At 55.5% G+C, this 23,075-nt stretch overlaps 1 protein-coding gene across 1 annotated transcript in view; it reads left to right on the forward strand.

The window, feature by feature from the left end:
• PKD1 (polycystin 1, transient receptor potential channel interacting) overlaps positions 1-22,698 on the forward strand; it is a 94,746-nt gene extending 72,048 nt beyond the window's left edge. The window contains exons 22-46 of the mRNA XM_074919759.1: positions 1,807-1,951; positions 2,815-3,417; positions 3,903-4,059; positions 5,371-5,623; positions 6,274-6,469; positions 7,579-7,749; positions 8,149-8,292; positions 8,622-8,832; positions 9,199-9,325; positions 10,213-10,329; positions 10,749-10,798; positions 11,820-12,022; positions 12,627-12,732; positions 13,396-13,514; positions 14,571-14,773; positions 15,091-15,285; positions 16,078-16,217; positions 17,257-17,384; positions 17,736-17,904; positions 19,221-19,346; positions 19,504-19,678; positions 20,273-20,560; positions 21,004-21,138; positions 21,400-21,714; positions 22,077-22,698. Coding sequence (XP_074775860.1) covers positions 1,807-1,951; positions 2,815-3,417; positions 3,903-4,059; positions 5,371-5,623; positions 6,274-6,469; positions 7,579-7,749; positions 8,149-8,292; positions 8,622-8,832; positions 9,199-9,325; positions 10,213-10,329; positions 10,749-10,798; positions 11,820-12,022; positions 12,627-12,732; positions 13,396-13,514; positions 14,571-14,773; positions 15,091-15,285; positions 16,078-16,217; positions 17,257-17,384; positions 17,736-17,904; positions 19,221-19,346; positions 19,504-19,678; positions 20,273-20,560; positions 21,004-21,138; positions 21,400-21,714; positions 22,077-22,685 — 5,085 coding nt within the window. The 3' untranslated portion in view covers positions 22,686-22,698. The remainder of the gene's footprint in view (positions 1-1,806; positions 1,952-2,814; positions 3,418-3,902; positions 4,060-5,370; positions 5,624-6,273; positions 6,470-7,578; positions 7,750-8,148; positions 8,293-8,621; positions 8,833-9,198; positions 9,326-10,212; positions 10,330-10,748; positions 10,799-11,819; positions 12,023-12,626; positions 12,733-13,395; positions 13,515-14,570; positions 14,774-15,090; positions 15,286-16,077; positions 16,218-17,256; positions 17,385-17,735; positions 17,905-19,220; positions 19,347-19,503; positions 19,679-20,272; positions 20,561-21,003; positions 21,139-21,399; positions 21,715-22,076) is intronic.
• The last annotated feature ends 377 nt before the right edge of the window (positions 22,699-23,075 follow it).

Genomic DNA, 23,075 nt, shown 5'->3' on the forward strand with positions numbered 1-23,075 from the left:
CGTTCCAGCCCTATTTCTCCCATACAAGATTAGAAACACTGCTCTGCTCTGCTGCTGACTGGAAGCGCTGTGTTCCCCAGCCAGCTCACAGTTTCAGCTCCCCAGTGCTGGGGCTGCTGCCTGGTGGATTTAGGAGTGGCTGTATGTGTTTTGTCAGATGGGCAAAGGGAAGAGAGCCCAGTTATATAATGTGCTAGGGGTTTGGTGGTCAGCCAGTCGGCTCTGGCATGCTCTTCCTCCTTGCCTTCCCAAATCTTTGCTTTTGGGACTGGAGTCAGGTACCCTGGCCTGGGCTGCGCATCGCCTCCCCAGCCAGGTCAGCAACCTCACGCGGTGGGAACAGGCTGTCGTTGAGATGATGGACAGACTACTGCATGCCACCCACAGAGTCCCTATTCCACTGCTCCTTTCTCTGCTTCAAAGTCTGTAAACCTCAGAAATCTCTTCTTTCTGTTCATCTTTGTTCAGGTCTTGGGGTTCGGCACATCCCATTCCGATGCTGGATTGGTTTGTGTCTGTCTCTCCCATGTGCTCTTGCCTTGTAACTTGTTTTAACTGTGGAAGCTCAGGTCTAGAAATAGAATTTTTGTTCCATGGGAAAAACTGATGGTCCAAGATTAGTTTGTGCTCTGGGTGGGAATGAAAATCTTAGAAAAACAGTAATCTAGAATTTCGCAAGTGGTTGATACTAGCACGGAGTTCACACATTTCCTTTCCTGTAGAAGTGTCAATCAGTGCTGATAGTTTTTTGATTTTACCTACAGGGGAGAGGAAGAATCAGAATTAATTTCTCCTGGAGTGGAAAAAAACAATCTCAGTCATCTTAGTCGATTCTCCTTCCTAAGTAGTGGCTCCCCTTGGGTGGTTCCTCCCCATAACCCCTTTTTTCTGTACCTCCTTGATACCTGACTGTGCTTTGTGGATTCCAATTTACTTAGTATGTCATTGCTTCTCATTGCTTACAAATAAAAGCAGAAAAGGGGGAATTCTAGACCTGCAGATGCTGTTTCAATTCTGCATCAGAACATACGGTGTATCACATCTGAATCTTATGATGATTAAAAGAAAAAAAGATGAATAAGAGCTAGGAACGGGATTGTGGTAACAGCTTCCATGTGTTGCCTCAGTCCCTCCCATCCAGCCCTCGAGAGTGCGGGGAGCTCCGGGCCATGGCTAGAACATTCTGTTTCTTGGACACATCTGGGAGCAGAGGGAGGGCCATCCATCACGCCTGAATGGCAGGATCCCTCCCACAGCTTTCAGGAGTATTTGGACACTGGAATGAGTTCAGTAAGCGCTAAATCTTCCTTCCATCGAAGGTAGCAGAGTGGATGGAGGAATCCTACCCAGCTCCTTCTGGCTGATTTCTGTAGGAATAGTGTGTGGCCCCAAAGGGGTCCTCATGAGATGCAACAGCAGGAGACAATGCTTGGTCCTTATAAGTGAACTCCCAGGAACCCAAATATGCTGTTCTTTCTTGCTCTTTCCAACCCGAATGCATCTGCCTTCGGACTCCTGCCTGTGCGCTGGCAGATTGTGGCATGAGGGGAGGTGGGTGGAAGAGTCCTGGAGGCACCACCAGTTTCTTGGCATCTCTTGGTGTGAGCAGAGAAGCCATGGTCTCTGCAGTCACCTCCCAGGGGCTGGAGAGAACAGGGGTGGCTTGCGAAGTGCAGCTGATGTTTGAACAAATGTGCTCAGGTCTCTGCAGGACTGAGCCAGCTGAACTTGCCTGCAGCTGCCTCTGTCTTTCCCTGGGAGTGTTCGGAGTGTTCCTGCTGAATTAACCTGTGTTTCCCTTTGCAGGTGGTGAGCAAGGAGCTGGTTTGCAAGTCATGCCTGACAAGGACCTTGAACAAGCTGGAGACCATGATGACCATTCTGCAAGGAGAAATGACCCAGGGCACTGTGACACCAACTGGCATCGCCGACAACATCCTCAACATCACAGGTTGGTTTTGTCCAGGCAGTAACTGGTGACAGTTCTCCCTTCGCAGGGTGCTGGGCAGAAGTAGGCTGAGGGAAGCTTTGCAGGCTTTCTCCTGTACTATCAGGGGTTCGGCCTTTTCAAACTGTTAGGAAAATTGCATCTAACATTTGGAGTGTGGCACCCTGGTCCTTCCTTCTCCCTGAACTTTTCCCAGGGTTGGCAGCTGTCCCTGCAGCCATTTAAATACAGCAGTTCTTAATAAACTCACTAATATGCCAGGGAATTCTCCTTTTAGTAAACAAGGAGTACCAGCTATGGCTTCCAGATGCTCGCCTTTCTGGTTGCAATCTGAGGAGGGTGCCAAATGTCACTGGGGCGCCTGTGAACACTGTGGAAATTCCCACCTGGTTACGCTGGGAGAAAGCAGAGGCACCTTCCTTGCCCTTCTCGTTAGGCTTTTCTGAGTGTTCTCCACCTAATAGCGCAAAAACTTACTAACATATGTTTGCTTTGTCCATTCCTTCCCTGTTTCCCAGTCTGCCATTCTAGTCACTAGACAGGAGGAAAATAAGCCTGTTGTGATTAAGTATTCACCGCCAAACTTTGTAGATTAGCCAAGAGACTGCCAGGATTACTGACAGCTCTGTTTTTAGCTATGGGCTACTCAACACTTCCAGGGCAGAAGGCCATTTGCACAGTGTAGAGTTACAGTGAGAAGACAGTAAGGAAAGACTTGTCTGATTGTTTGGGGAAGGTGTTACCTACACTGTAGACAGTAAGGAAAGACTTGTCTGATTGTTTGGGGAAGGTGTTACCTACACTGTAGCAGTTATCTAGGCTATTCACCACTTCCTCTGTTTGCACCTTTGTTTTTCTCCTGGCAGGTGACCTAATTCACCTCGTCAACACGGCGTCACAAGAATCCAAGCCACAGGAGCTGCTTGCTGATTCCCACAATTTGCTGCTAGCTCCCAAAGCCTACAACCTGTCTTCCAGCCTGATGCGCATCCTCATGAAGTCTCGAGTGCTGAATGAAGAACCCCTTGAGCTAGTGGGAGGAGAAATTAAGGCCACAGGCAAGCGGTCTGATCCCTTTAACTTGCTTTGCTACGAAAACACACCAAACTGCCAGTTCTCCATCCCTCAGGCATTCAACACCACCCTTTCCAACCTAACGGATGTCATTCAGGTCATGTTCCAAGTGGACTCCAATCCTTTCCCTTTTGGTTACATCAGCAACTACACTGTGTCCACAAAGGTCGCCTCCATGGAGTTTCAGACGCACAATGGGGTGCAGATCCCCATCGGGAGCCTGGACTCGGAGAAAGCCATCACTGTAATGGTGTCAAACAACACAGATGCTGACAATCTCTCTGCTGGCACTGAAGTCATCGAGGCAAGAACATCTGTGAACCTAATTGTGACTATGGAGAGCAACAACAGAGAAGCAGGACTGCACTTCCAGCTCACTTACAGAGTCCTGAATGGTAGTGCAGACAGAGCCAACCCCTTATGCTCTTTGCTCTTTCTTCTGTGGGAGAGGAGGGCTGGGTGTGGTGGCAAAGGAGATAACAAGAGATAACTGCTCTGTGGGAGGGATGTCCGGCGTAGCTAGCAGTTCCCACATAACGTGGTTGAGGTGCTGGCTGTCATGGGTATTTTTCAGTCCCCGGTGTAATCCTTGCTTGTGGATTCAGGCACTGAGAAGCCTTTTGCATTTCCCAGCCCTCTGCTGAGCCACGTTCACACCGGAGGGAGTTCGTCCAGTCCCTCTCTTGGGCAGGTACAGCGGCATCTTGAGCCTCTTGCTCAGGGATCCTCTGAACTGCAGAGACTGCAGTCTGGAAAAGCGTCTCTCCCGACTTTCTACGTTTCTGATCCTCCTCCCTGAACATCCACTGCTGGCATCAGGCTTGTAGTTGAGCTCTCCCTGGTGTTTATAAAGCACTTTCTGTCTTTTCGCCCCATGCAGATCACTACATCGCAAGCGAGCCTGAGCCATTCATCATGGCTTACCTCCACCACGAACCAGAGCCCAATGAGCACAACTGCAGTGCCTCTAAGAAAATTGGCCTGGATGCCCTGGCTGGAAGTGACCACAAGCTCTACACCTTCTTCACCTCACCCAGGTAAGAGAAGCACCCCCCTTGTAATCTCTGTCACCCACAGGCTGTCCAATGGATGCTCAGAGTGCTCAGGGCCTTGCCGTGGTTTCTGTGCCAGGCTGCTTTGGAGGGCTGGTGCTGTTGTAGCTGGCCACAGAGCTCCTCTGTCCGTGGAGGAGAGGGACTGCCAGCTGCCATTCCTAAACCCAGCATGGGCACCTCTTCTACCCTGGCACTCCCTCCTTCCCAGACATCTGCCACTGGGCTGCGATTTGCCTTTCTGATCCCGGTGAGGGAGGGCTCCCATTTCTAGAGCTGTCACTCCCGTTCCCTGTGAGCATTGTGACCCTCACCCAGGGGATGAGTCTCCCTCCTCTGCCCTTTTCTCTGCTCACTTGCCTGATAGCTGCTGCTTGTGCCTGCTGCTTGTCCAGGCATTCATTCCCGATGCACCACTGATCCCAAAGCTGCCCGTCTTTGCCAGGAGGCTTTTCCCCAGGGGACTCACACTGACCTTTACAAATTCAGGGCTTGCTTCATGCAGCGCATGAAACCATTTCCCAAAGCAAAACACCACACATTAGCCTAGTTCCTGACCTGGAGTGCAGCCTTCACGGAAGCACCTCTGTCCTCAGAGCTCACCTTCCCGATACATGAGCAGAGGAGAGCACTGGTTCCCTTGCAGGGTCCCATCCACTCAGCTTGCCTGCAGCTTGGAGCGTGCCAGGGCTCATCAAGCACTGCTGTCGTGCTCTTGGGTTTTGCAGCAAAGCTCTCTTCTTTTTATGAGAGCAGTCATTCTTGTAACTCCAGCTGCTGACTGGCTGCCTTGCCCAGGAGCACGTGTGTTGATACCTAGTGTTATTTATGAGCTATTATTGGGCATTATCTGAGAAGAAAAAGATAAGCAGCTTGGGAATAGGTGGGGCAAGAGTGGAGCCACTCGTGTAGATTGACACAGCTTCCATGGCTTTTGGTAACAGGATGCTCAAAGAGGGATTAACTGTCTTAATGAGCAAATGTGCTCCCAGCCAAGAATGTGGAAGTGTCGTGTGTCAGTGGGACACAGGGAAGGGTGGGTGGGAGGGCTGTGCAAGGCTGCCGGCACAGAGAAGAGGATGTGCAACACAGTGCTCCAGGTGCTGAAATAAATACAAAGGTAAAGAAGAATTCAAGTGTGTAGAACCCCAGAGTTTCTGCACAGCCAAAGGGTGATGTAGATTACATCATGTTCACTGGGCTTTTCCTCCTCATTGTGTGCTTGGGCGATGGAATGGGGTTTCTGTCCCTTCAGCGAGCAGCTTAATAATGTCTCCTTGTCTTTCCCTTTTCCAGAACTGATGACACCATCCAGAAATACTACTTCAACATCACAAACCATTTCAGCTGGTCGCCAGTGGAGGTGACTCTGGGGCTGTACACCTCCCTCTGCCAGTACTTCAGTGAGCAGGAGAAATGCTGGAAGACAGAAGGCATCATCCCGCTGGAAGAGACCAGGCCAGACCAGGCTGTGTGCTTAACCCAGCACCTCACCGCCTTCGGGGCCAGTCTGTTTGTGCCCCCAAACTCTGTCCAGTTCATCTTCCCTGTGAGTAGAACAAAGCAGAGGCTGTGCAGCATTGCCACACGCTGAGCAGATTGTTGTCACCTAGAGGAAAGCCTTGGGCCCCCATCAGCTTCTTCCCGTTCAGGCTGGGACATGGCTGACCTGTGCCCAGCTGGCAGGACACCCCAAATACCGGAGAGCCGCAGGGAGCTGCAGACGAGCACAGCTCACAGAGGGACTGTGTCCTCTCGTCATGAATCCTGGCTGCTGCTGCTAAAAACAGACCTTTGCAGATGGCTTTATTCTCTATTCCGAACACCTCATGGTGTGCTCACCTCTTGGTGAGATGCCAAACACTGCTCCCAGCTGTCGCCCAGCACTGTTTTATCCCATCGAGCTCACACCAGCCAGCTGCTCCCTGCCTCCTCGGGGCATTCAGGCTCTCCCGAGCTCTCTCAGTGTGACGTGAAGGGGAGCAGAGAGCTCTCTGCAGCTGCCGCAGCAGCTTCAGCCGGCTGCTGCAGTAATGTTCCACGCAGTCTGTGCAGGGAGAGGTCTCTCTATTTGCATGTGGTCCTGGGTCTGTGAATGATGTGTATAGCCAGGAAGGAGGTGGCATAACTCCTGGGGAATGGGGACAGGGATTCTCCTGGGGAAGGAGAGCACCTTTCAACATATTTCTTTTCTTCTAGGCTCCAGGCCCAGGTCTCAACTACATCGTTCTGCTGACTTGTGCTGTCTGCTTTGTGACCTACTCAGTGGCTGCACTGATCGTGCACAAGCTGGACATGATCGACATTAACCGAGTGGGGGTGATTCCCTTCTGTGGGAAGAATGGGCTGTACAAATACGAGATCCTGGTGAAAACTGGCTGGGGCAGAGGATCAGGTTAGCCCACAGCCTGCTCCTGTGCTTGGTTCCTAGGGTGACATTGCATAGTTCCCCTGAGATCTCACCTCAGCACATCCTGCACCAAATGTTCGCCTGCAGGGCCCAGAGCTGCGCTGGTGTTTGGAGCAGCACTGAGCAGACACAGTCAGTTCAGGGTTTCCCACAGCATTCACAGTTTTTATTGTGTGATGACAGGACAGGTCAGGAGCTGTGGAGAAGAGCATTCTGCCCCACCACTTGCTGCTGGGGTGGGACAAGCAACTGCTGCTGGGAGGAACCTCCCAGTATAAAAATACCCTCACCCTGCTTTCCCTGTCTGGGCTGTGGTTGCAGGAACATCCAAGAGGCAGCGATTGTTCCTCACTTTTGATCCTCTCCTGCAGAAGCATCCAGGCCTTGTGGGCCCTTCAGATGGACCATTTTGCTGTCCTCCAGCATCCATCGCTTTGTTCTGCCATCTGAATCTTCCCCAGCAGCATGAAGGCAGGAAGCTTGGCTTTCTGATCCAGGGCTGGGTTTGTAGCTAGAGCTGCCAGAAACATCATCCTGGACTTGGAAATCCAAGCAGTTGGGATATGAAAGCTCTAAGCAAGGACAGAGGTTAAGTGCCACCATGTCTCTGCCAGAAACATGCTCCTGTTGATCTTGGTGTCACCACTAGTTTCACTGGTTTCTCCTGAAGCCACCCCAAGGACCATCCGGGTTTGGCGGGTGGACCAAGGAGTATCTGGCAACGGGTACCAGAGAGAAGTCAAAGAAAACAAGTCTTTCAGCTACTTTGTGGAAAAAACATCCAGAATAAACATCTCCTCCCGTTAGGGTGTTAGCAAGGCAAGAAATGTCAAATTCAGTCCCCTCCAAAGAGGAAAACCATGAGCATGGCAAGGTCCATGCACCAGGCCAGTCTGAGCAGCTGCTCCCAGGCTCTGTGTGACACTACCCCTGGGAGTGGGGTGGCTGTTGAGCACATTCCTTCCTCCCCAGTGACCTGGTGGCCCCTCTGAAGGGATGTTGCAGCAGGCACTAGGTCACTAGCAGGAAGGCAGGGCTGGGGCACAGCTCCACTGGGGTGGACTTCCCTAACTGAGCCCCTTTGACTCTGGCAGGTACCACGGCCCACGTGGGGATCGCCCTGTATGGCGTAGACAATAAAAGTGGTCACAGACATCTGGATGGAGAAAACGCCTTCCACCGCAACAGCCTCGATGTGTTTCAGATCGCAACAGAGCGGAGCCTGGGGAGCATCTGGCGCATCCGCATTTGGCACGACAATAAAGGTGAGACATGGGCGAGCGGGCGGCACTGGGGCAGCCGTCACACGTCCCAGGGCAGACCAGGCTCTGCTCCGCCTGGGACCTGGGGCCTAGAGCCTGGACTAACCCTGTTGGGAGACTGGTGAGTTGTTGGCGTGGGGGAAGATTGCTGGATCACGGGGAAGTCAGCTGCAGCGTGCTGTGCACTGTGACAGCATCTGAAAATGTCTGTACAGCCCAGGAGGGGACCTGGCTGTGCTGAGCCTTTCTCCTGGGGACTGTGCCATTCCCACCCGCAAAGACAGTGTCACAGGGTAACTGCTGCTGTCCTGCTGAGGGGCTCTTGCATTGCCTTCTCAGCTTTGCAGGTTCATGCAGGGAATGTCTGCCACAAAACACATTTCTCCATCTCTTAACTTTTAGGACTCAGCCCCTCTTGGTACCTGCAGCACGTCATAGTCCGCGACCTGCAGAGCAGCAAGAGTTACTTCTTCCTCGTGAATGACTGGCTGTCGGTGGAGAGCGAGGAGAACGATGGCATGGTGGAGAAGGAGGTTTATGCTGCCAGTGAGTGCTCAGCCCCTGGGGCGTGGGGCTGGGATGGTGGAGCAGCACGACTGTTCTTGTGGCGTCAGGGAAGGGCCCGCAGCCGGGGATTGCATAGAGCCCACACAGCTCTTCCGCACTGAGCTGATGCCTCGCACAGGCGTGTGCTTTGTGGGGTGCATTGTGCCAGAGGACAAGACATAGCAGGGCCCCAGCCAGGCAGGAGGGACCTGTAGCTGCAGTAGGGGCACTTCCTTGAATATCACCCTGCCAGAGGGGCTGTGGCAGGCCCAGCCGGGTCCCCTCCATGGCGCAGCTGTCCCTGAGGGTCTCCTTCTTTTTGTGCTCAGGTGAGACAGAGCTGAGAAGCTTCTCCCGGATCTTCATAGCCGAGCTGCAGCGAGGTTTCTTTGAGAAGCACGTCTGGCTGTCCATGTGGGACCGCCCCCCTCGCAGCCGCTTCACCCGTGTCCAGAGAGCCACCTGCTGCTCCCTCCTCATTTTCCTCTTCCTCTGCGCCAATGCTGTGTGGTACGGTGTGGTGGGCAACATACACCTCAGGTACGCTGGGTCCCTCGGTGCTCTGCCAGTCCCTCACCTCCTCAGGGCCCCTCCTGTGCTTCCCGTTCTGCGGGGCAGGACAGACCTTCAGTCTGCTGGGAATAGCAGCTTTACTCGTGGCCTCGAGTCTGCCCTTCTCATTCCAAAGAATCTGGGACCAGGATGTAGATGATGGATGACTAAGGACACCCTGATCAGTTTTCTCCCTTATCTGGTTTTGCTGGGTCATCTGTTAGCACAGCCCATACTCATTTCTGTCTCTGCACAGCTGAAATGCCAGGTTGTGCAATTCTATGTCCTTGCTTAGCTGGCAACCCTGAGTGCTCCTGCTAACACTGGTCCCCAATCTCTCTTGATTCTCTCCAGCAACGGGGCCGTTTCCAACCTGATCCCTGTTAATGTGGACACGGTGGCTGTTGGTCTGGTGTCCAGCGTGGTGGTCTACCCTCTCTACCTGGTCATTTTATTTCTCTTCCGGATGGCTCGTGGCAAGGTAATGAGGAGAAGGAGTTACAGGCTGCCCAGGTGGGTGGGATGCCACCAGGTTTGCACATCTGAGGTTAAATTCTGCCCTTTGGGGTGTGTCACTTCTCCTGCTGGTCTCTGCACATTCCCAATTGTGCCTCTCTGCTGCCCTGCACCATGGCCAGATCCTTGCCCCGAGCAAGTCTCTGCCTCTCTCTTGAGCTGGGACCAGCCTCTGACCTTAGAGGGACAGATCACTGCCTGGGTTCTGACAACACCCAGATGGACCAGAAGGACAGATTTTAAAAGCTGTTTAGGCATTTCCTCCTTGATCTCAGTCTGTGGTAGATACCCAAATGCTGTTTGAAGCTGTGACCCTTTGCTGCATTGGCAGGAGTTTGAGAGATGCTTGGTGGAGCATTGCTAATGGAATGCCTTCCCTGGGTACAAATTCAGTTCTCTGAGCAGAGCTGTGGTTAGGCAGCTGTGAAAGGATTAGCTGGGGATTTAATGACTAGTTGGGCACAATTAGCAGCCCCATTAAGTACTGCAGCCAGCTGTTCATAGCCTGATGAGCAGCAAATGTGTCTGATATTTCTTCTTCCTGTAGGCACTCCCTGCTTTGCAGGAAGTTGTAACCTCAAGGGGCTTCCTGGGAACTTGTGCCTGGCACAGCCTAGACGGCACTGGGCTGTGCTCTGTGTGGGACAGTGCCCAGGGTGCCTGGGAGGCAGCAGAGGATGTGTGTGTGCCTATTCTCAGCCCTACTGAGCAGGCCTGGGACACCCCAGCCCTGCCTGGAGCTCCCCAGCAGCGTAGGGAGTTGATGGGACTTGCTGAGACAGGGATCTGATTCCCTGGGACATCTTGCCTCTGCCCCTTGCTTTTCTGCTCAAGCCTTCCTGTCTCCTGCAGGTCTCCATCAACCACACCCTGACTCACTCAGACCAGCAGTCCTTGGAGATTGACAACTACCTGGACTCCTCGATCCTTGACAGCTCCTTCCCCACCTTCCCTGGGCTCCGAGCAGAGGTAACCTGCTTCCCACCCAAAACCTGGACAGGCTGCTCAGGTCTGTGTGCTCCTCTGTGCAGACTCTGATCCACCCACAGCTGTCAGTGCGAGAACTGATGCACTCAAGAGCCTCTGACAAACACGGGCTGGGGGGTAGAGCCCCATCCCTTCATCTCTTACCTGCATCTTTGCCCAGGCCCGTGCCAGGTGCTGAGCACAAGCTGCCTCCAGCTACTGCTCTGTGTGTCTGTGAGCGTGGATCTTCCCAGCGTGCCTGGGCATGCTCTCTGGAGGAGAGCAGGGTCCTGGAGGGGTGGGCCCAGGGCTCGGAGCAGCTCAGGCTCCAGGTTTCCATGACCCCTGATGTTAACAACTTGCTGTTCTAACCAGGCACAAACCAGTGTCATCTGCTTGAAATGCCTCCGCTTCCTCCACAGGCCTTCTCTGAGCAAACCAAGACAGATCTGTTCTTGGAGGACTCCAAAAGGTGAGTAGGTTTCTTGGGGATGGAGCAAGTTTTGGGTGGGACTGTTGATATGCTCAAGAGTAGGGAGGCTCTGCAGAGAGACCTGGACAGGCTGGAGCGATGGGCTGAGGCCAACCAGAGGAGTTTCACTAAGGCCAAATGCCGGCGGCTGCCCTTGGGCCACAACAACCCCCAGCAGCGCTACAGGCTTGGGGAGGAGTGGCTGGAGAGCTGCCAGTCAGAGTGGGACCTAGGGGGGTGACTGACAGCCGGCTGAACAGGAGCCAGCAGTGTGCCCAGGGGGCCAAGAAGGTCAATGGTATCCTGGCTTATGTAAGCAATGGCGTGGCCAGCAGGGACAGGGAAGGGATCTTACCCCTGGACTTGGCACTGGTGAGGCCGCCCCTCGATGAGTGGGTTCAGTTTTGGGCCCCTCCCTCCAAAAAGGCCATTGAATGACTTGAGCGTGTCCAGAGAAGGGCAACAGAGCTGGTGAAGGGTCTGGAGCACAGGTCTGCTGGGGAGCGGCTGGGGGAACTGGGGGGGTTTAGTCTGGAGAAGAGGAGGCTGAGGGGAGACCTCCTGGCCCTCTGCAACTCCCTGACAGGAGGGTGCAGAGAGGGGGGATGAGTCTCTTGAACCAAGGAACAAGCACCAGGCCCCGAGGGAATGGCCTCAAGCTGCGCCAGGGCAGGGTCAGGCTGGCTCTGAGGAAGGATTTCTGTGCAGAAGGGGCTGTTGGGCGTTGGAATGGGCTGCCCAGGGCAGGGGGGAGTCCCCATCCCTGGAGGGGTTGAAGAGTCGGGTTGACCCAGCGCCGAGGGATCTGGTGGAGTTGGGAGCGGTCAGTGTGAGGTTAATGGTTGGACTGGAGGAGCTTCAAGGGCTTTTCCAACTGAGAGAATTCTGGGATTTTGTGAAGTAGGAGTTTAGTGTAGTTTTTTGCTTTGTTAGGCTGGGGTTGTGCTCTCACAGTTGCTTTTCTTGTGCTTCCCATTCCCCACACGTACCTGATTGCACCCGTTCCTCTGTTTTCCCACAGCCTCGTGCGGTGGCCCTCCAGCGAGGCCCTGCTCAGCTGGCCAGACCTCCTCAGCGACCCCTCCATCATGGGCAACACCATCCAGAAGCTGAAGAGAGGCCGGGCCAGCCGCCACCTCGGACTTGAGGCCCCATTGGCCACTGAGGAGGACAGCTTGTCACTCGGTGTTCACCAAGGACAGCCTCGGTATTTCTCTGCCTCAGGTGGGTGTGGGAGTAGCATCGCTCTATGCCAGGGTTGGAATACTCTGGGGAAGTGCAGGAGGAACAATCTAGTCCTTAGGAGCCCCAACTCGGCTCTGAAGAAGGCAGAATAGCAGAGTCTGCCACCATCACCACCAGCTTCAATTTGAAGGGCAGAAGAGGAGGGTTGTATTCTCTTAATGGGTGTTTCAGTCTGGGAAAATAAAAATCCTGATGTGGATCCATCTGGAGCAAGTGGTCACCGCACTGCTGGCAGACCAGGAGCTGGTGTTCCTGTGGGGGCTGAATGTCACAGGCAACCAGCGCTGCTTCTCTGGTTGCAAAGCCACAGTGTTTCTCTGAACCTCTGGAAATGGCTGGAGAAGGAGAAGGTCTTGGCCTCCTACGCCAGCAGTTGCGTGCCAGGCTCCACAGCCAAGCTACGGCTGGACAGGAGTGAGAAGACAGGGAGGAGGGGAGGGCTCCCCCACAGGGAAGGACCTGGCTCTCCTCCTCCTCCCCAGCCCCACAAATGGGGCTGAGCCTGCATGGTGCAGAGCTGTCCCACGGTGTGGTGCGGGCTGCTGGCGCCCACCAATACTGTTTGCACTCTGCATTTCCCCAGACGAAGATCTGATCCGGCAGATTCTGGCAGATGGAGCTAGCGGCATCTCCCACTCCCAGGACCTGGGGCCCTACATGAGGGCTGAAACGGATCTGATCTCGGGCTTGTAAGTATTTGGGGAGCGGAGACCCTGCTGAGCTTGTGCCTCCTGCCCCTTGCCCTCCCACCCAGCTCCACAGTGGCCGGTACCATGCTGCCCAGCTCTGCTGCACCCAGCCTCAGCAAGCTGAGCTGAGCTGGTGTTTGAGACACTGCAAATGCCTGGGATAACCTTGTCATGAGTCACTACATTCTTGCTGGCTGCGATTCCTACAGCTCCCTGCAGCCAGAGCTCCAGGAGGGCACTGCCACCCTTCCAGGAGCCACCAGCTGAAGATGTGTGTCCAGAGCTTTGGGAACTGCTGACAAAGTGCCTGGATGTGGGTTTGCTTCATGGCACTGACAAGAGGGAAAAGGGGGGTTGAATCTCTGTCATGTTTTCTTGCCCAGAGCACCCTGCTTTGGCACCCCAACCAGCACCCAGCTAGGCTGGCAGCTTGCTGCTGGATAGCCAGTGCAAAGCCTTTCAGCCTTCCCCCACAGGGCACGGAGCAGAATGTCTGCGTGTCCCGGCAGCCTGGGCCCGCTACTCTGGAAAAAACGTGTTTCTAACTGGTCTGGGGCTGCTGCACTGGTGTAGCACTGGAGTTCAGTGCACCTCGGTGCCAGCCTGCTTACTACAGAACCAGTGGTGGCATGGCTCACAGATATCACCCCTTCACCTTGGCAGGTCCAGTGTCTTTGGGGAGAAGGTGGAGACTGTCATGATGCAGAAGCTGAACGACAAAGGCCAGAGCATGGCAGCTCCTCCCAGGGAAGTGAGCAGATCAGCCAAGTCAACCTGGACAGGTACCTGGGCTGCAGGGCTGTGTTGGGGCAGGGAGGGTGGGGACATGCCTGGAGAGGGGCTGTTGCACAGGGTGGTGCTTGGGTGATGCAGGCAGGTAAATAGAAAAGAAGCCTTAGGAAAACCGCTCCCCTGCTTGGGATATATTTGCTATTTCTTGACAGCTTCTCTTGGAGGCTGAATCTCAGCAAGCCCTGGGCCACCACTTGTGCTGTGACCATCCTGCTGTGAGCCCTGGGGAAGCTCCACTTATGCTTCTCCAGTTACCTGGCTCTCGGCAGCCATCAGCCCTCTCATCCACTCAGCATGAGTCTCTGTGCATAACCAGAGGGGAAATGCCAAGGAAAGATCAAATCAACAAACAAAGAAGAGAAGAGACACTTTCCTACTGGGTCACGCAATAGGAGAGCTGGCCAGCTGGGCTTGCACCAGGCGGGAGCGGGCTGCCAGGCCCTGGAAGGGCTGGGGGATGATAAGTGCCCTGGGGAGAAGCTCAGCATCAGTTCCCCTAGCATGAGCTCTTGGCTTCCCGAGGCACAGCCTCCCCAGGACGGGCTGCAGCATGAAAAACTGGACACAGCAGCAATCCTCTTGGGTCCATTAAAATCCATTGTTTTGTCTTGGTTGATGAATATCTTTACGCAGGCATTGATATCCCCGGGTGGGTGAAAGAAGCTGTGCCGAGCGAGCCCTGGGGCTGGGTGTTTGGCAATCTGCAGGTAGCCAGAGCAACTAGTCTGTGTGGCTTGTCACAGGTTTGACAGTAGCCAGGCTGGGCGTGCCCAGTGTCCTGGGGCTTAGAGAGAAAGCAGGGAACCCATCCCACTACGCAGATCAGGATCCCATCTCCCTCCCCTGTTTGCCAATGGGAGGCTGGCTGTGTCTGTGTGCTGTCCGTGCTGCTGCTTAGTGGGAGATGTTTAGGATGATCCCTCCAAACTTGCCCAGGACTGGTGGCGAGCTCTCTGCTGGGATGAGTGGTGTGTGCTCAGCCCTTCTTGTGCCTATTGGCACCATTTTACAGTAGTGTTCATGCTTGTTTTCCCTCCTCCTCCCAGTTGCAGACCAAACATTCAGGAAGCGCTTGCTGCCACCCTGGTGCTCCTATCTGGCTCATGGTATCAGTCTCCTCCTCTTCGCCACCTCCACGGGGGTCTCTGTATGGATCGGGGTGGGCTTTTCCTCCAGTGTTGCCCTCATGTGGCTCATCTCAGGGATATTCAGCTTTCTGGCATCCTTTTTGGTCTGGGAGCCACTGAAGGTGAGGATGAGTACAACGGGCACATATCTGTACATGTGTGTGTGTTAGCTGCAATTAACATTTCGTCTAGGTACTAATCAAGTCCTGCTGGATACTGCGTGGTTTGAATACTCTTGGTATCCCTGTGGGGGGGCAGGATGTGCACACCAGCAGTAGGAGAGGCTGGGCTGGTGGCAGTTGGGTTTAGGGGTGGTCTGGCCTCTCAGCGGCTGTGCCGTGCTCGCTCTCCATGTGGAAAGGCCTGTGGGAGCTGCTGTGGCCGCAGGACCGGCAGCACGGCTTGCTCCCTTGCCTCATGGCACTGCCTGTCTCCCCAGGTTCTGCTGGAAGCCCTCTATTTCTCCCTGGTTGCCAAACGCTTGCACCCAGAGGAAGATGATACCTTGGTGGAGCATCCGTTTGTTGAGCATGTTTCTGAGAAGATCAGCAAAGTCCGGCCCCCGCAGGGCTTCGCCCTTTTCCAGGCTAAGGAGGAGGCCAGGAAGGTCAAACTGCTACACAGGATGCTGAAGGTGAGATGTCTCCTGATGCCTGTGGTGCCTGAGGCAGAGTGCTGGCTCCAGGAGCAGAGACACATCCTTGCCTGGTCCTCTCACTCTGGCCGTGATCTCCTGAGCTAGTTGGTGCATGTCTCCAGTTTCTGCCTCGGCTTCCCCATCTGTAGAAGACTGGTAGTGACGCTCAGCTTCTTGGTGCAGCTCTGAGATCTGAGGGGGCTGGGAGGCAGAACCGTAAGGGGATTGATTTGGAGGGGCTGGTGTGTTTGACCCTGTAACTCAGGTGTTTGAGGTTAGGGCAAGGTTTGCAGTGCGGAGTAGACACCAACTCCCACAAGAAAATTCATTACTTGAGTCTTGCGAAACACACAATTCCCTGTCTAGGAGCAGAAGTTTCAGTCTTTGTGGCTCATTCACTACTAATCTTCCACACTTGTGCTGGAAGTGCACAGCTGCTTTAATGGAGTCAAGTTATTTTTAACTGAGTGATTTCCCTTTAAAGGATGGAAACCCCAAAACTATCAAGTGAGCTGAGCTGCCTGTGTACAGGAGCTCATAGAGGGAGGTTGTGCAATGCCTGTCAGCTGAAACATGTGCTGGGCCAGCCTCTTTGAACAAAGAATATTGTTACAAGCCTGTGGTCTGGGTTTCATTTTAAGCTGCTTCCCATGCAGAAGGAGAAAGCAGCATGCTCTGGGTCCTGAGCCTGCTGCGTGGCAGGCAGCAGGCAGCACTGATGTGCTGCAGGATTGGGAACTGCTCCCCCCTGTGCTTGGGTGCAATCCCTTTCTGCTCTCTGCTTACCAGAATTTCCTCATCTACATGATGTTCTTGCTGGTGATCCTGCTCACCAACTACGGAGACGCCTCCCGCCACAGCAGGGCCTTCCTCTTGCAGAGCTCCATCAAGCAGCAGTTGGGCAGCAACGAATTCCTCCGCATCAAGAGGTAACTGCCTTGAATGGCGAGGATCAGGATGTTGCTTTATGTCAGAGAGGCTGCGCAGGGCTGCGGTGAGGGCTCGGGGAGCTGGCTGGGGCTGGCTGCTGGGCTCAGGCTCCGCAGTTGCTCCCCTGAGAGGTTCCCACTCTGTGGGGAGCGCTGGTGCCTCCGTGGAGCCAGGCACTCGCACATGAGCACTGCGTGGCAGGGAGCAGCTCCCCTTTTGTCCCTGTGGCTCTGCTTCTCCCCTGGAGAACAGAGGGGACCTGTGGGGGTTGAGAGCTTTGATTTCTTTGAATTTTCATTATTTCCTCAGTGGGAAGGAACTGTGTGAATTATAGATGTTTATCTTTCTGTATCTGGTCTAAAGGACACAAGTTTGCTCTGTCTCCAGAATTTACAACTGTAAGGTTTAGCCATAAACAGCATCACAAGAACCAAAAATAACATCTCGTATAAATGCAGAGCCCTTCCCTTCCTTGCTCTGCATGTATGGTTTAACGAGATTAAATTTCCCCAGATGGGTTTCCACACTGCTGCAAACTCCAGGCTGACACCAGAACGGCTGCCTGCGATTAACAGAGTCTTTGTACCCGTGGTTCTTCTGTGCAAATAGACGTGACTTGTCTGTGCCACGCAAAGTCACGGAAACTTCAATTCACCACAGTATAAATCGGGAATGATTCCAGTGAACTTGGTGGAGTTTCTGTGTTGAAAGTGGTATAAAGGGGGAGAGCAGCAGAATCTGGTCCTAATCACCATCTCTTTTCCACCACGCTACCACAGACCCCCTGGTCTGCTCCTCCTCCAGGTGCTGAGTAGATTCAATCACCTTTAGATCTTGCATGTCAAATAAACATTTTCCTCACCTTGGAATGGGTGGAAACGCTGCCCTCTGCCTGCTAGCCAGGCACCAGGGAGGGGAGCAGTCCAGCTTAGTGCTCCAGAACTCAGTCCCTTGCTCCAGGTGAAGCACCGATGGTCACGGGTGAGCCCTGCAGAGCTGCCCAGAAGCTCTGCCTCTCATGCTTCTTTCCTGCTGCAGGTCAGATCAGTTCTGGGTCTGGATGTCGCAGGTCTTCCTCCCGTACCTCTACAACAACCAGTCGGGTCAGGAGAGCTACAGCACCACGCTGGGGACAGCCCGGCTGCGCCAGCTCAGGCTGCAGGAGGGTAAGTGGGCTTTGCTGTCACCAGGGGGGTGGTGACATTCCTGGAGGGATGAAATGTCCAGGGCTGGGTGCAGCTGGGGCTGGGTGAAGCCAGGCAGAGGTGTCTGAGGCAGGTTTTTCTTTGCAGCATGTGTATTAGTGTGCCTCTGGCTCTGCTCCTGCAGAGGTGAAGTGGGGCAGGTGATCACAGGGGTTTACACTGAAGAGAGAGGTTGGCTTGATTTCTGGAGCTGGGACTGAGGGCGTGGAGGTGGAGGGGGCTTGGGAAGAAGAGAGACGCTGAGTGTGCGAGCCCAGCACTGTTTGGCTGCCTTGGGCTCCCCGTGGGATGACAGTGTCGATCTCATTCCAGTCGAGTGCCAGCACAGCGCCCGGGACATCCTGCATGGCGTGGGCACGGCTGCCAGGGAAAACTGCCCCCCCTCGCACGGCTTCTCTACCGCTGACTACGCGGCTGGCTGGGAGAGGGCGGCCGTCAACGTGACAGCGGCCTGGTCCTACTCACCACCCGACCTGCCGGGGTAAGGAGCTGCTCAGCCTGCACCCACACCCCTGCTCCACCTGTGGCATCTTTCCCATTGATTCCCAGCACCCACCCCCACCCTGCCCCTCAGTGAGGCCACCTGCAGTCCCCGAGTGTAGAAAAAGCTACTTTGGCTATGGGGAAGGAAAACAGTTGGAATAGGCTGCCAGAATGCTGCATGTTCCTAGGTACATATATTTTGCACCAGGGCAGGGTCAGACTGGCTCTTAGGAAGTATTTCCTTCCAGAAGGGGCCTTGGAATGGGCTGCCCAGGGCAGGGGGGAGTCCCCATCCCTGGAGGGGTTGAAGAGTCGGGTTGACCCAGCGCTGAGGGATCTGGTGGAGTTGGGAACGGTCAGTGTGAGGTTCATGGTTGGACTGGAGGAGCTTCAAGGTCTTTTCCAACCCAGATGATTCTGTGAGGGGTTCAGATAATGTAGCTACAGAATACAATTGCTAATGATTACCTCTTATTTTTCTGCTAAATTGCTTTGGTAAGATAAGACACAGCTGACATTCAAGGGATAATATAAACATAATTCATGTCTGCATTATGAATTATATTTATTCATCAGTGCTAAGGCAAGCAAAGCACTTGGTATGCCCATAGGTGGAGGAAAAGCAATCAACAGATTGCCAAATAAATACTTCAGTTAAACAAACACAGGCTAAACATCAGTTGTTCATTTTATCTGAATAAAGTTTTCTTAAGAATTCTGTAAATATTTCTAGACTGGCACATTCTAGACTGGCAAACTGCAGATAAATACTGAAATGCCAAAGGCTTTCCCTGAACTCATCCACCCTGGCAGTGGGAGTGGTGGGAGGCACGTAGCTACCGCTCACTCGCCTTCCCTGGCCACATGAATGGCTGAAGGGCTCCGTAGTGTCCCCAGCCTGGGGCAGAGGGTTCAGCTCTTCAGGGCAGAGACAAGCTGCAGAACGAGGTGACCCCACCGCCTGCAGAGACCAGTGGGGCAGCACTAGTGTTCTGTTAAAGTGGGTTAGGGGAGATGGGCCTTCACCAGCCTGCGGGATGTGAAATCGCTGTTGGTTTCTGTGCTGTTTGTTCCTGGATGTGTCGTCATTGAAGTTTGGGGCACCACAGGGCGTGGGGCTGTTCTGGGGCTGGGAACGCTGAGATGGGTCCACGCGCTTCTGTAATTTGTCTTGTGAAAGAAATAACGAGGCAGCTTTGCCCTTGGATGTGCAGCACAGGGTGGGGGTTGGCATCTGCGTGCTTGCTCCTGGTGTGCCACGCGGTGGCTGCTCTGTCCTTCAGCTCTCACCCCACAATTCCTCTTCCTCCGCAGGGTCTGGTACTGGGGTTACATCTCCTTCTACGACAGCAGCGGTTATGTGCAGGAGCTGGGGGCTTCCCTAGAGGAAAGCAGGGCCCGGCTGAACTTCCTTCAGCAGCACACTTGGATCGATAACATGTAAGTGTGGCGGGGGCAGAGGAAATGTTCTGCCATCACCCAGGTTTTGAAGGGGTGCTGCTGGAGTGTCAGGCTCTGTGATCCTACAAAACAGCAGCACCAAAGCCTGGAGCTGGCATTGTCCCAGTGCCTTGAGCTGCTCCTCTCCCCTCCGCAGGAGCCGGGCAGTCTTTGTGGAGCTGATGCAGTACAACCCCAGCGTGGACCTGCATGCTGCCATCACCCTGCGGCTGGAGTTCCTGGGCGCCGGCCAGGCCATCGCTGCAGTCACCATCAGCCCCTTCCCGCTGCTGCGGCTCAGCGGGGGGGTCACGCTGCAGCTTCTCATGATGGTCAGTGTGTTACCTCCCCTCCACACTCCTCTCCCCTCTCGGAGGGCTCTGGGGACCCAGTGCCGGGGCTCCTGGAAGGGCAGCGTTGGTCACTGTGGACTACAGCTCCCCTGCCTGAGGCCACTTGTCCCTGTGCTGGTCTCCGCTCCGCTTGCAGGCCTGGGTAGTGCACAGAAAACATCTCCCGCACCACTGAGGGGGGGGAGATTCCTCCTGTCTGACAACATTTGTTGGTCTTGTCTCAGCCCTTTTGATTCCTTGAGCTTATGCCTTTCACTGTGGAAACTTGAGGCTTTTGTTGTTCTGCCCCCGGTGGGGCCATCAGCCAGCTGAGCCGTGTCCCTGGAGACCCGCCTGGGCCAGGGTTTTGTGTAAGCAGAGCTTGGGCGCTGCCACCCTGCCACAAGTGCACTGGAGGTGGCTTGAGGAGGATCACTGCGAGGGCAGGAGAGAGCAAGGAAGGTGTGGGAGAACTCGGGGGTGTTCTCCAGCCTAGTGCGTGGGGCTTTGGCTGTCCTAGGGTGTTGCAGGTGCAGTCTCATGGTCGAGCATTGCCCTCTCTCTTCCCCGCTAACCTCTGTGTTCCTCCCCCAGGTCTTCCTCATGATGTTTGTGGTCTACTTCGTGGTGTCCGAGTCGCTGTCCATCAAGAAGGAAGGCAGAGCCTACTTCACCCTGTGGGGCAACTATGGCCAGTGGGTCTTCATCCTCCTCACCACGTGCACCGTGGTGGTGCACCTCAGCCAAGCCACCCTGGCTGACCAGCAGTGGCTCAAGTACCTCAACAACCGCAGGGGTTTCACCAACTTCTACCAAGTGGCCTTTCTCAACACTGTCTTCAGCACCTTGGCTGCATCCCTCCTCTTCCTCCTGACCGTGCAGGTATGGGGAGCGTCAAGTGGGAGCAGCGCGTGGGCAGGGGGTGTGTGTTGGTTCTCTGTGTGCTGCAGCAGGGACAGCAAAGGGCCCTGAAGTAAAAACAAGTGTAAGACTGTGCCAGACACCGATCAAATGCGGCGGGGCTGCTGCCACATCCAGACCTACTGCAGGACAGGACTGGTGGGCAGCGATGCCACAAGCTGCGGCACTTGGGGTCTCTGAAGCCTTTGAGCCCTCAGTTCCCTTGGGGAACTCAGCCCCGTGCAGCTGACGGGATGATTTTGTCCACAAGGAGCCCCTTGACCAGGGTGTTCTCTGCTCTGCCAGCATTTCCATTTCGCAGACTTGTAGAACGGTTCAAAAGACCCTTCCCGGGGCTGGGAAGATCTCTCAGCATCTGCTGTGATGGGCCCGTGCCGTAACACCATCCTCTCTCTCGGTCCCAGGCTGCCCAGCAGCTGCGTTTCGTCAGGCAGTGGTCTGTGTTCGGGAAAACCTTTCAGAAGTCTGCAAAGGAGCTGACTGCTGCAGGGCTGGCGTTCGCCGTCCTCATCCTGGCCTATGCTCAGCTCGGCTTCCTGGTAAGTAACTGCTGTCCCCTCTCGCCTCGCTGGTGCCTGGCTCTCGGCGAGGGCTGCCCGGGATCGTGCTGCCCTCGTCCCTCGCCGCGCCGTGGCTGTGAGTAGAGCCCAGTGGGCCCTTAGGGTGCTGCAGGCCAGGTGGCTTCAGCCAGGGGCTCCTCAGGGCTCACACTTTGTAAGACAGGGTAATGGATATCGGGGGTCAGGGGAATGTTTTGCCACTGATTCCTTCTCATTCTATCTCCAATGTCCCCTCTGCAGCTCTTCTCTTCCTCCTCGGAGTCCTTCCGCAGCGTTGGCAGCAGCCTCCTGCTGCTGTTTGCCATGCTGCGGGGCAGTGTGAGCCTCCGCCCCTGCCTGCCCGAGTCCTCAGGCCTCTACTACCTGTTCTGCACCAGCTACATCGTCCTGGAGGTGTGGATCGTGCTGAGGCTGTTCACCGTGGTGCTTATCCACAGCTACCGGGAAATGCACTTTGAGCTGTACCGCCCCGCCTTTGAGCCCCAGGACTATGAGATGGTGGAGCTCTTCGTGCGCAGGCTGAAGATGTGGATGGGCTTCAGCAAAGCCAAGGAGGTGGGCGCAGCCTGGGGTCTCTGTGGAGAAGGAGCCCGGTGGCCACCCGCAGATATTTGTGGAGAATCAGCGTGTGCTGTCCTCAGCCTGCCTTTGCCCCTGGCTCCTTCCTGCTGCTGTTCATAGGTTCCTCTGGCCCACGAGGGCTGGAGCAGTGGCTGTTCCTGCAGGCCCAGGAGCTGGGTTAGCGATGGGGCCTTGTAGGGGTGTGTGCTGCCGGTTCTCAGTCCCGCAGTTCCCCAGGGTTTATCTGGGGTCTGTCCCCAGCTCCATGCCGGGGCCTGGCTCCCCCAGAAGGGCTGTTTGGAGCAGGACCCACATCCCAGCTCCTAAAATAACTCTGCTCCCCTGTTCTCTTCCAGTTCCGGCACAAGGTCAGGTTCGAAGGGATGGAGCCGCTGCCGTCCCGGGATTCCAGTGACTCCAAATCCTTCCGGGGCCCCACTCCCAGCGCTGCCTCCGACAGCTCCAGGGCCTCCACCTCCTCCAGCCAGCTGGACGGGCTGAGCCTGGTGCTGAGCACGCGTGACAGCCTGGAAGTGGATGCTGACATCCAACGTCTCCTTTCCCTCTTCGAGATGCTCCTCGCCCAGTTTGACCGCGTCAACCAAGTGACAGAGGACGTGTACCGCATCGAGCACCAGCTGGAGGGCTCTCGCAGCCGCCGCTCCCGGAGGAGGTACGCCCAGCTCTCAGAGGGCGTCCTCGGCATGGAGCAGGGGCCCTCGCCCGAGATCTCCTCCGACGCGGACCTGCAGCCCCCACGGGACGCCCCGCTGTCCCCCCACTCTCCCGCCACCCCGCGAGGCAGCCGGGGCTCTGTGCCCAGCCGACTCCTTCGAGCTAGCCGAGGCGTCAGCGTGGCATCTTCCGTGCTGCCCCCACACAAACCCTACGCTGCCGGAGCTCCGGCTGTCAAAAAGAAACGGCCCCTCCGGGCCAAGAACAGGGTGCACCCCACTGTCAAATAGCGGGCAGTGTGTGGGCATGGCGGGGAGCAAGGCCCGGGCAGGGCGGGGAGCGCCTGGGAAGAGGTTTGCAAAGGGTGGGCTGTGCCCGCCGTGCAGACCGGGAGCCTCAGGAGCTGCTGCTTCTGAAAGCTCCTGCCGAGAGGGCTGCTGCCTGCACTGCAGGGGGCTGCTGCCTGCACTGCAGGGGGCTGCTGCCTGCACTGCAGGGGGCTGCTGCCTGCACTGCAGGGGGCTGCTGCCTGCACTGCAGGGGGCTGCTGCCTGCACTGCAGGGGGCTGCTGCCTGCACTGCAGGGGGCTGCTGCCTGCACTGCAGGGGGCTGCTGCCTGCACTGCAGGGGGCTGCTGCCTGCACCGCGGGGCCTCTGCCTGCGCCGCAGGGGGCTGCTG

The sequence above is a fragment of the Athene noctua genome, chromosome 15, assembly GCF_965140245.1.
Source record: "Athene noctua chromosome 15, bAthNoc1.hap1.1, whole genome shotgun sequence".
Classification (NCBI taxonomy): domain Eukaryota; kingdom Metazoa; phylum Chordata; class Aves; order Strigiformes; family Strigidae; genus Athene; species Athene noctua.